General features: G+C 36.5%; 1 protein-coding gene and 1 pseudogene across 1 annotated transcript; one reads left to right on the top strand and one right to left on the bottom strand.

Annotated features, from left to right (window-relative positions):
• Positions 1-4,712: 4,712 nt before the first annotated feature.
• LOC140010538 (uncharacterized) lies at positions 4,713-6,305 on the bottom strand. The gene is made up of 2 exons (XM_072057824.1): positions 5,843-6,305; positions 4,713-5,725 (listed from the first exon to the last, which is right to left on the bottom strand). The coding sequence occupies exons 1-2, from the start codon at positions 6,303-6,305 to the stop codon at positions 4,713-4,715; spliced, it is 1,476 nt and encodes a 491-aa protein (XP_071913925.1).
• Positions 6,306-8,806: 2,501 nt separating this feature from the next.
• On the top strand, positions 8,807-10,866 carry LOC113699554 (alkane hydroxylase MAH1-like; annotated as a pseudogene).
• Positions 10,867-12,623: the final 1,757 nt, after the last annotated feature.

Genomic DNA, 12,623 nt, shown 5'->3' with positions numbered 1-12,623 from the left:
TGATTGGTTTTGGAATGACTATTGTGAGTGATTTGTGATTTAGTTTTGTAATTTGATTTGTTTAAGTTTGGAAATTGATTTGTGGTTAATTTTGGATTTAATTTTGAAATGACCTAGTTCATTTTTACAAACTTCTTAATTTGTAGGTTGTCCTAAACCTTATTTTTGTTGGGTCTTATTTTCTTGAGTAAATTTGGACCCAACCTCGGATCTGATTCCGAGATCCTAAGTACAAGACCTGTCGGGTACATACGGATCGAATCCAAAACAGGTACGTTATAATGGATTCGGATCCGAAATCTTACCAAAACTTGACCCGCTGGCAGGCCTAGTCGAATGCTCAGCTTCTGGAGGCAAGTACACTTTCTTAGCATCTTCTTGTACCTGCAACAGTAGTAATCTCCACACGAAACCAATTCCATCACAAAAGGCTATAGCATGAATAAAGGATACCTGTGGGATTTGGGGTCGTACCATTAAATAGTGTAAATTAAATAGAATTTTGGAGTAATCCTGTACAACTTGTCATGTTGAATTCAAATTATTCTCAACTGGCAAGACAATCTTGAAGATGGGAAGAAGTATGGTGATTTTATCACTTGATTGTCTCAAGGAGAAATAGAGCTAACTAAAATGGATCCCTTATTGTAAGTGGTGGTGAGAAAAAATCCTATAAAGGGAGATAGTGAATTGAGATATTTCTCGTGAGTTAACTAGAAATAGGACTCGGGTAATTCAGATGTATACTTTGGTATCATATTAATTGGTAGTTCAATACAAATGGTTGCTAAAAGAATTATTCGCCAAGATGGAGATTTATCAATAAATTGATTTAATTTCTTTTAAACAGGTTTCTTATTTTGTGTGGAAGTAATTTTTCTTCATTATTTTAATTACTTGAAATAGTAGTCTAAGAATTAGGAATTATTTCCTATCTTGTATAAAATTAGGAATTAGTAGTTATTCCCTATTATTATTTGAATGTTGGTTAAATAATGTAGCTTATAAATATGTGAGGATTGTCATACTGCAAAGTGACACACAAGGGGCAACACTTAGTTTTCCACATAAGGTAAGAGAGAAATTTTGGAAGGCGAGAGAAATTATACAAGAATTGGGTCTCGGTTCAAGTTGTAGTGAATTTTTCTCTCATGATAAAGAACAGGTGTTCTCTCCATAGATGTAAACTCAATGATAGAGTCGAAATATGTTAAATCTTATGTATCGTTTATCTTTCATACTTATGACTTATTTGTCATTAAATTTGTGTACTTGATATCTTCGTAGCAGTTTATTTCATGTCTAGATCCCAACAAGAGCTACTCTATAACTGGTCACAGTGTCTTCACCTAAAAAAAATGCCAATACTTCTTTTCGCCGAGGGTAAATTACTTGTAACCTCCTTATGTTATTGCATGATGCCACATTCCTTACCTTTTCAAAACCAAACAACCAGTAAGGCATTGCCAATACCCGTTATCACTGAGATTTTTTACAGTCATTACTATTTCTATTTTTTTGGTGTAGACCAAAGTCTCTATAAATTTAGGGTTGAATTTTAATGAACTAAGGAATGTATTCCTTTAGCATAGAATCTGACAGATACTTATAGGCAGCTTCGGTGCAATAATCAACATCCCAAAATAAGTGCTGTGAAAAGTTCCTACATACAGGAGTGAGAGGATTACACGATGGCCATCCGCTTTCCATATATCCAGTTCCACAACATCCTCTTGTAGTTTCCACAATTCCTGGCAATACCAATTTTAACGTTTTAGCTCTATTGAGAAAGCAGTTGATTGCTTCAATGCAAGGTAGATAATTGAAGAAACATATTTTCTTGACAGGTGAGATTTATTGAGAAGTTTGTAATTACAAGTGGCACTAACGGTATCTTTGAGGATGCCTAATCGTGTCCATTAGTGGATTATAGGTGTCTGTATATACAAATTTGCTCCCTGGAAATTTTGACAGGAGGTGGGATAGCAGCTTCATCAGCTTCTCATTATAGGATTGAGCCTCTGAGTTCATGCGTTCTATGCATGTTCTATGATTGTTTGTGTTGTTTGTTTGGTTATTTGATGCTATTTTTTTTGGAACAAATTATTTAGTATTTTTGCTTATCTAATCATGATTAATAGGCCATTAGTTATGATAATATAAAAGTATTGAATCACCAATAAAAGTTGGGATTTAATGCTAGTTCAAGGAAGCGTTAAATTTAGGTAGTATACTAACAAAAATAAAGGTGCACCTTTGTGATTTTGTACCATATAATTTTGTAGAATCTAATAAACCTGTAGCTAGTTTCGTGACCATGAAAGCACATATGGATTTGTTACAAGTGTGATCAGTACACTAGTAAAAATAGATATCGCGTATATTAGGAAATTATATCATAACTTAACCAAGATAATAACACTCATTCAATTGTAAAAGAAGTTAAGAATTCCATAACCTTGGAAACCTTTAACTGTAATTTTTACTTTCTTTTATTGTATGTTTGTAGTATATATTTAATTTCTTGTACTTGTATTTGTCTAAATAATAAAGAAGTTTAACTGCTATCGGTAATAGATCACTCTTCACTCTTTCTCGTGGGATCAATACTTGATATCCCTTGCTATTTAGATTTATAAATTTGAAGCGAAGGATTAAATCTCGTTGGTTCTAGGTTTGGATAGGGGTGGAATTGTAAATTTAGACTTACACATATAAATCAAAAAATGATACATTTTGATGGGATTTTGATAATACCTAACTCATTCACATATCCATGTCCAGTGCCTTCTAACTATGCATTTTTTTTTCTAATAATAAGATTACAATAAACCCATAATAGAAATTTATCAATACTACAACCCACCCTCAAATGGTGGGATAACCATTAACATGAAATTAGAATAACCTCAGATTTAATTAGTTGTCTCCAATTGGATGGGTAGACATGAAGAGCTAGTACTTGCATTACCAAGCTAGCTAGGTATATTGAGTTTAATTGCTACCATAGCTTCTTGAATTTAAACAAAAGAAGAAAAAAAAAAAAAAAAAGGAACTATGGGAGACAATTATAAAAAAAAAAAAAAAATTGAAGTTTTGATGGCCGAGTTGCGGAGTGGTTGGAACATGACTTTTTATGAAATGCTATTCTATATAATTTAATGCAGAACACAGGGATTTACTCTTTGACCACCCACCAATCTCTGCAAAACCTCTTGCATCACCCTGAAAGGTGCATTCTTTAAAAAAGTTATCCTTTAGTACAAAATTTATTCAGAATCTTCAATTTTAACATTTTCTCTTGGTGAAAAAAGAAACAAAAAAGTCCATTGCAAGTTGTCTCCAGGATTCTATCTTCGCCCATCAAATTGTTCTGGCAGTAGACCAAAGGTTTAGTTATCTTGTATGATACACAGGATCTAGATACAAAACGTGCAATCAAGTGGCAATCTACCAATCGAGTCAAGAGGATTACCAGCACAGCTATGCTGATTTCTTGGATTTAATATATTGATACGCTTAGCTTCAGCTGGGTTAGTCGTGTTCAATATTCGACCTGTCGTTCAGTTGTTTGCTGGAAATGAATGTCCACAGGTAGAAATGATTACCACATGATATGAAAGTATTTGGCGAAGAAGAAAAATTAATCAATGGTTTTTTACCAGTTGAAACTTCCATCGTGTGCACTGCTACTTTTTGAGTATGAAATTAGAAAAAGAACAATAGTTGCATCCATGGTTCAAAGTCCTGGTAGCGGCTGCAGTCGCGGCCCGGACTGTTTCACATCGGTCTAGACATATCGATCGTGATTTCGACAAGACATAAATTTTTGAAATATTTAATATTTTAAAAATTATAAAAAATATGATAAATAAAAATAATTAAAAAATTAGCAAAAATAATAAAAATTCGAATTGATTCGGGATGACTCAGGACGACTCGATCGTTTCTATCCATTTCGGATATGTCTCGGCCGAGTTCTCAACGATCATTACATCGGAGTCATTTCGTCCCTATATCGGATCGGGAAGCCCCATTCCGGTAACAACTCGGCCGAGTCGTCTCAGTCTCGACCGAGTCTTTGAACCATTGCATCTCGGACGCTTGATTTTGAATCGCAGCTATAATATGAATGCTTGAGGTTTTAAGAAATCTTGTTCATTTTGGGAGGTGGTACATTTAAAGTTTAGAAATAAAGTTAGGATTCAATTGAAAGATTTTTTTTTTCCTTTTTCTTTTTATTAGAACACTACCAATGATTCATTTTATAGACGTTCACAACTTAAAGCTACCGAGTCTATAATCTTGATATTTTCGGACAACTGGTCACAAAACCTGGCTGAGAAATCACAATCCCAGGCATTTATCAATTCTTTTCCGTTCCCCTGTAATCTTACTACAGGCTGTGAAGATCATGGTTCAAAGTCGCGGTCGCGGCCTAGAACGTTCCACATCGGTCTCGACATATCGGTCACGGTCTCAGTGAGACACAAATTTTAAAACATTTAATATTCTAAAAACTGTTAATAATATAAAAAAAAAGTATGCTAAACAAAAATAATAAAAAATAACAAAAGAAAATTTGTAAAATGTACTATTTTTATACATATTACACACGATAAGTACTTTTAATTATTTAAAACAATGGCATCACAAATAAAATCAAAATAACATAGACCACAATTTTAAAACTAATAATTGCAAAAGTAATATCAACCATTAACAATACAAACTAAAGATTTATTTATAGCATAAAGTTGGAATATTTTGATCAATCTCTTGGTAGTGTTATTAAACTCTGCCCATTCATCTGAGGTGCACATTCTTTTCAGTTCTGTACAATGCCGAAGAAGACTTTCCATAGAAATGAATTCAGTTGCAAATCTAGTGATACCTAGACGTAGCAGTTCCCTTTTTTTTGTATATGTCTTCATCAGATTCACTACTTTGTCACTGTTATATATGAAACTTGTTATCTTCTTCCCCTGAGCAATAGTTTCTTTTACATTATCCATTTTGCCAATATCCTCCAACATCAAATCTATACAATGCGCAGCGCAAGGTGACCAGAAAAGATTTTTTCTTTTTTTCATCAACAATTGTCCAGCTGCTTTCATACTAGATTCACTATCTGTCACAACTTGCACAACATTTTTTTCCCCCACAACCTCTACTACCTCATCCATTAACTTGAAAATATATTCAGCAGTTTTCTTAATATTGGTACAATCAACTGAACTATGGTATATCATGTGCCTATCACAGTATATCATAAAATTTATTATTGGATGTTTTGTACGAGTGCTCCACCCATCACACATAAGTGTACAACCAAAAGTTGAAAATTTATCATAAATATCTCCAAGATATTTCTCAAGCTCTTCAAATTCTTCATCTAAATATTCATTTCCAATTTGATAAGCTGAAGGGCCTTTAATACCAGAACCAGCTTTGGCAATTTCATCAATCATCGATTGATAATAAGGATTGTCAGCTGCATGAAATGGTATAGCATTGAAATGAAAAAACTTTGAAACTGCCTTACTAACTCTTTTTATATTTTCCTTCGCAAACATTGATTTGAGTGATTTTTGTTTCGAAGGAAACATATGTGAGTCAATTCCTCTGCTTGTCATTTCATCTGCTTGTCTGACACTGAAATTACGTGACAATCCTCTTTTATTTTCAGAAGTCGTTGGGTTTGAAGTGCCAACACCCATATTCCCTAAAATTCACAATATTTAACAAAAAAAAATGAATGACTGGACATCGCAACTTTATGTAATTATATTTAATAAAATAGTATCAAATTTGTTATAATATTTTAGTTTACAAATCATACCTGACATAAACATAGAAGGTCGACTCCCAGATACCGAATGCCTTCGTTGTTCGTCTAAAAATTGCAAGTATTGGCTCTCTCTAATTGCTTGCTTCATTTGTTTTTTTTCCAACGCCATCCGACTTTCTTCATCAATTTCAAAAAAGACTTCGTCCTCCTCGTCGCCAACCATGTTGAAATTACCATGCATACTTTCTTGTTGGAAAGAATTCAATATTTCTTCTTTTTTCTGTTTTATTGTAGCTCTTTGAATCTTACCAATCTTTAGATGCATTTTCATTAAATCTCTAACTTCACTTGAGGCCCTTGGACAAGGCTTAACTTGTCCTATGACATGACCGACATGTTCTTTTAACCTTGTAATGCCACCGTGCATTATTTTTCCACAATAATTGCATCTCACAATTTTTCTATTCCCTCCCACGGGTTTACCATGTTTCCAACCAATATCCTTGCTCGTCATTGTAACTATTACACATATCACTATAAATGGTTAATACATCACAAAATAATTAAAGATATATGAAAAAAAATACAACAAGCAGTTTCTAACATTTTATAATTATAATAATTTATTTCTATTATATTAGTAAGTTAAACATCTAATCTATAATGTAAACCTGCAACAATGATCATTTTTTCATTTATTATAAGAACTTCGGCATTTTGTTTGTTGATGGGTGATTAACTTAAACATATAATTTAGCTCTCCATCTTCCTATAGTTTTTAGTTCATGATCATGATCACCAGGATGATTATGTATTATAATAAGTTGGAAGATAATACTAAATGTCCCTCTCTATTAGCACAAAAATATACACGTACAATGGAAGCAATTCTCATATCTCTCCAATTTCTTTGTTAACCATCGTCATATATATATATATATATATATAACTAGATATGATTTTTCACTCACTTTGCAACCTAGTCGTCCAAGAATTACAAAAGTTTTTGATTTATACATAAGGATTACTAAATTTATAGAGGAAAAATTATTCTTGGAAAAAAGAATAATTTAGTAAGCATCGCAATGGATTAGTAAGCAAAGTACAAATCCAACCTCCAAGATTGCTAACTATTAAAAAGCCGGTAAAAAGACGCGATTTACTCACGCTTTGGAGTCACTTGTGAATGCAGATTGCTAATTTCCACCTGAGGATACCTATCAGCAGGAGGGAAGAGCAGGACGGCCAGCTATTCAACAACCTAGGCCCCCAAGAATTCCCTACTGGCATCAACTGAACAACACATGAGCAAAGCAATAATGTCGTGATTGCCCTCAGATGAGAATCCACCACCTCATTCTAGCTGTAAACAAATCCATTCCATTTCTTTCTGCTTCCCTTTCACCCAAAACCTTGGGACTCACCTCCCATTTCTCCTCCCTCGCTTTATTCATCTCTTTACTGCTATTTAGTCTACACATTGCAAAACCATCAGTACTTATGCCCCCACTCTCATGAAAACTCTGGAATTCCAAAGCTCGGCAAGAAGACAGAGTTAAGTTACCATGAAGAAGAATTGAAGGAAACGGAAAGGATTACTACGTTCTGCAACACTACTAGTCCAATAATTTAGTAAAGTGAAGGTAGTATGTTTAACGTGGACCATTCAAGGTAGTATCTTCAAAGTAAAATGAAGGTAGTACCTTTAAAGTAAAGTGAAGGTAGTACCTTCAAAGTAAAGTGAAGGTAGTACACCTCCAAGGTGGAAAAGAAAACGCATCTTTTCACGTGATAGTACTGTGACAAATTTGTTTCTATTTTTCAATGAATGATTTCAACCTTCGACTTCTCCTTCTCATGTGTTAGGATCTAGCTGTAGTTTTTACTCCAAGGGTCAATGTAATTGAGCTGCGGTCCCAGTGCTTCTCCCAATTATGTCCGGTGAGCTTGTTCCAATTATGTCTGGAAATAGAATAGGGAACCACTATAATTAATCTAAAGAAGGCCCCACGAAATCTTTTACAACTTGTCCATCACTCGCATTTCTTTCCCCGTATGAAGGATCATCAGTACTAGCCATGGTTCGATATAGGCACTAGAGAGGTCCTCGAATTGTAACATTTTTTAATTCTTTTTTTTGCTTTTTTTCTATATATTTTTTTGTTAAATTCACCTTGACTCGGGATGACTCGGGGTGACTCGACCGTAACAACCCGTCGCGGTGACGTTTCGGCCGATTTCTCGGCGAGACGAGTATCTCGGTCTCGATTCATCGCGGTATCGTCTCGACCTAGGCCGAGACGGTTACGACTCGGCCGAGACGTCTCGGTCTCGGCCGAGTCTTCGAACCATGGACTGAAGATATATCAGCTTAGATCGGGAACGTTCACGAACCTGTTTATACAAATATACGTGCAGATTGCTTGAGATCGACAAATCTTGTGCTGTTGTGCTTGGCTGCTTGCTATAACTCATAGGATGATATTTCATAAGTTCGAAAAATGAGTTTGCAACGCAGACACTGGACCACTATTAAACCTTCTTAGCGTACGGCAAATACTGCTAGCCCAAAATCAATCCTAGCCTGAAACTAAATGGCAACAAATGCCTACATATTTGCATTTTCAAATTCTATAGCTCTAGTAATCATAGCAGCGGTTGCCTTTCTACTCTTTCTTTGTTTCTGCGCGAGGAATGGGCAACCCCGTAATTGGCCCCTCATTGGGACGTTGTCCATGCTGCTGCCAACCAGTTTTATATTCGACAACGTCACTGAAGTTATAGAATTCTGTGGCGGCACCTTTGAGTTTAAAGGACCTTGGTTTGCACTTGAGATCGTCGGTGACATGTTTTCTATGCCAATTCAATGTCACCAATAGTATTGTGCCAAGTGTCATGTTATTATTTACCCTTGTGTTAAATCAAGCCAAATTAAATTATTAAAAAATTAAAATGTAAATAATAACATGACACTTGGCACAATATTATTGGTGGCATTGGATTGACATAGAAAACATGTCACCGAGGATCCCAAGTGCTTGGTTTGGCAACAGGGATATGATTCTCACCGCTGATCTTGCGAACGTGCAGCATTTACTGAGCACAAACTTATCCAATTATCCCAAGGGTCCCGACACCAGAAGGATTTTCTCGGCCTACGGGCAGATCCTATTTGCCGCGGACATAAAGGATTGGAGGTTTCATAGGAAATTCGCTCTCGCTTTTTTCCACAACCAACAGTTGCAACATTTCACGGTTAGGATAAACCAGGAAGTTCTTGAAAAAGGGCTTGTTCCAGTTTTGGATCATGCTTCTGAACACAGGGTTACGGTAGATTTGCAAGATGTGTTCCAAAGGGCTATGCTTGATGCAACATTCATGATGATCAGTGGCAAAAATCGCGGCTCCCTCTGCGTTGGACTGCCAAAAGATGTTGTTTTGGAAGCCTTGCATGATGCTAGTGATGTGATACTGCTTCGCCATATTCTCCCAGAAAGATTTTGGATGTTCCAAAGGTGGCTGGGAGTTGGTGCAGAGAAGAGACTCAGTAAAGCTTGCGAAGTCCTGGATGATGCAGCAGCAAAATGCATCAAAATTTGGAAAGAGCAAACCAGCAATATTTCCAAATCCGAGCATGGTGAGGAAAGTTTAGATGCAATCACATTTTTTTACAATGAGGAGGAGTTCCTGGAATCAGTTGGGGAGCAAGACTACACTATGAGAGAAATTGTAAAAGGAATTATATTTGCAGGAACGGATACAGCTTCACCAGTTTTATCTTGGGTTTTTTGGCTTCTTTCGAAGAACCCCATTGTTGAATCCAAGATTAGAGAAGAACTTGCGGTAAACTTAAGGGCAACTGAATCACGTACGCGTATATTTTTCGACCTAAAAGAGTTAAAAAAACTTGTTTATCTCCATGCAGCCATGTGTGAAACATTAAGGCTCTTTCCATCAAGTCCTTTTCAGTCGAGAACTTGCATCAAAGCTGACTTGCTTCCAAGCGGTCACCATGTGAAAGCGAACAAAAGAGTTGTTATTTGTACTAATGCTATGGCAAGAATGAGGTGGATATGGGGAGAAGATTGTCTTGAATTCTAGCCAGAGAGATGGATTTCGAAGACATGGTGTTTAAAGCCTTTGACATCCAACAGGTTCGTAGCATTCAGCTCAGGTCCCAGGATTTGCCCGGGGAAAGAGTTGGCTTTTGCTAGACTGAAAGCTATTGCTGCTACAAGTTTGTTCAACTACCAATTTCATGTAGGTACCAAGATAGCAAAGGATCAACCAGTGGCAACCCCTGCAACCTCTATTATTCTTCGTATGAAGCATGGTCTGACGGCTAAGGTGTTAAAGAAATCAACTAATTAATTGGGACGACACCAATAAAATTTTTTCTGCTGGTTGTTATTTGATGTTTCTAAGGGTGCCCCCGCCCTGCAGGGATAGAAATGGGTTAAAACAGGGCGGGAGGCGGGGCAACAGGCACTCGCCTTGTCCTTCGCATATAGGAGTTTTAATTCTTCCAAAAGTAAAGATTTTGTCATTTGAAAGTGTGATTTCATAGTCACAATTTCGAATTGTGGCTTTAAGTCGCCATTTAAGGAGACTTTAAGGCCAACTTCGATGGTGCAGTTTTCTCCAAATATGGTTGCTCCGGTGTTGGAGTTGTTGTGCGGGATGAGTGGGGCAATTTTGTTGCAAGTTCCTCTCACAAAATCTTCGGTATCTTCTCCCCTGAGGTCATCGAAGCTTATGCTGCAAAGACTGCAATTTCCTTACTGCTTCAGTGGAAGGAGCCCAAGATTATTTTGGAGGGCGACTCTCTGAAGATCATTAACATGATTAAGCTTATGGAATCTGATGACTCAACCTACAGGGTGCTGTTAGACTATATCCTTCTTAGTTTACAGAGTTTCGCCGCATGGGAGGCTAATTGGGTCCCCAGGCAGGCAAATGTGCCTGTCCACTTATTAGTTAGGAATGCCAGGTCTATTTCAAATATTTGTAGTTGGAGTTCTTCTCCACCACCTTTTCTTTCTTCCGCAATTTTGGCAGACTTATCCTCACCTTAATGAATTTCTCTAGTTTTCTATCAAAAAAAAAGGAGACTTTAGTTAGTTTATTTTTAGTCATCATTTGTCTTTAATTTGCTTGTTATAAAGTCACTTAAAGTCGCATCATCATCTCAAAATGTGACTTTGAAGTCACTAATTCAAAAAGCGAAATCTATACTTCAGGAAGAATTAAAAAATTTGAACTAATTTTGAAATTTCTAATAAATATTAGATTTTTAGGTAAAATGCCCGATAAGATATTCAAATTGTCGCGCCCCATTTTTTGATAAATAAATAAATGGTTTGAGAAAGATGTTTTTGATTCAATTGTGATTGGAGAATGATTTTTGTGAGTTGAAAAGACATGGGTCTCAATGGGACTTGGGAAAAAGCGACGATTTGACCCAAAAAATAGTTTTTTAAAAGGGTTTTTGAATGAGAAATTGGAGTCGCCACTTGGTAATGATTAAGGTGTACCAAGTCACCTAAAAAATAAATTTTTAAAGACAAAGTAGTAAAACCCTTTTAAAAACGACTCCTAGTCCACGTAAGACAAAGAAAAAGGTTCGGGAGTCACGTTTGACAAAGGAGAAGGCAAGGATAGAATCCAAGGCACCCCTTTGACCTAGCCAAGGCTAGTTGCGCGACTTAACCTTACCTTTCCTAATTTTCTACCCAATGTATGTATTGCACGTTGGATATGACTATATGAATGCAAAACGGAAAGGAAAATGCAATCCTAAATTCTACGATGTCTCTTGTGAGGCTTTTGGTCCCAAACCACATGAATTGTGGCGGCCAACAAAGGAAAACCTCATAGAGGTCGATTAATGCAAATGAGAGTTCAAATTTAAGTGTGCAAGTGTGAAAGTGTATGAAAGATGCAAGAAATGTAAGTGCAAGTGTGCGAATGTATAAAAAGGTGCATGTGTGAAATTGTATAAAATTCAAATGTTTTTTGTGTGCAAGTGTGTAAAAATAGAATAATAGATATATAAGGTAAGGTGGAATTCCATTTGTGAGGTGAAATTGAGCACGTGACGAGAAAAATGTAGTGAGAAAGTATGGTTTAAGAAATGTGAAAAAATGTGGTTAAAATAGTATGTAGGTGATAAAAATGAAAGTATGACCCTAGAGGAATGCAACAAGTCGGGTACGGGGGTGGACTCCTAACTTTTCGACTTGATTTTCCCTTTGATTAGAAGGCGAAACTAGCGTGCTAAGGCTATCGAGTAGCCACACTCGCTCGTTTCCCTTATCAGAAGGGGACACTCAAGCAAAATGAACCCTATAACTAGCATGAAATTCAAAAATCCTAAAATGGAGGGAAAACGGGTTCGAGGATCATGCCAAATGATAAAACTAAGGAAAATGCGTGATATGTGGTGAACAAGCAAATGATATGCTAATGAAGGGAAATCCCTAAGGGTCTAGCGTTGGACTAGCCCTTTCTATGAATTCCTAATGAAATACTGAGCCACAACTAGCGTTGGACTAGTGTGGTGACGTACATTCATCCATTCCATTCATTCATGGTTATGAAAGCAAGTAGACATGCCAAAACGCTTGTAAACACGTAGCACGTAGCATGCTCGACTAGATGCAAGAGCCTACTAAAGCAATTTAACATGTAACAACAAAAGCAAGCAACCAAGGGGAAGGGGAAATGGACCAGATGCTCTACGAGCCCTAGCTATTACAAGCCAAGAGGTGTACACATACCCCGTGAAAACATAAAGGGAAAGGGGAAATGGACCAGATGCTCTCCGAGCCCT

This window comes from Coffea arabica, chromosome 7c (assembly GCF_036785885.1).
Source record: "Coffea arabica cultivar ET-39 chromosome 7c, Coffea Arabica ET-39 HiFi, whole genome shotgun sequence".
In the NCBI taxonomy this organism is placed as follows: Eukaryota; Viridiplantae; Streptophyta; class Magnoliopsida; order Gentianales; family Rubiaceae; genus Coffea; species Coffea arabica.
Note: the sequence above shows the minus strand (reverse complement) of the source record. Positions and strands in the feature narration are given on the sequence as shown.

Coding starts and splice junctions, on each gene's coding strand:
- LOC140010538 (XM_072057824.1), bottom strand. CDS start 6,305: ATGACGAGCAAGGATATTGGTTGGAAACATGGTAAACCCGTGGGAGGG. Junction 5,726..5,842: donor ACCTTCTATGTTTATGTCAG/GTATGATTTGTA, acceptor TGTGAATTTTAG/GGAATATGGGTGTTGGCACT.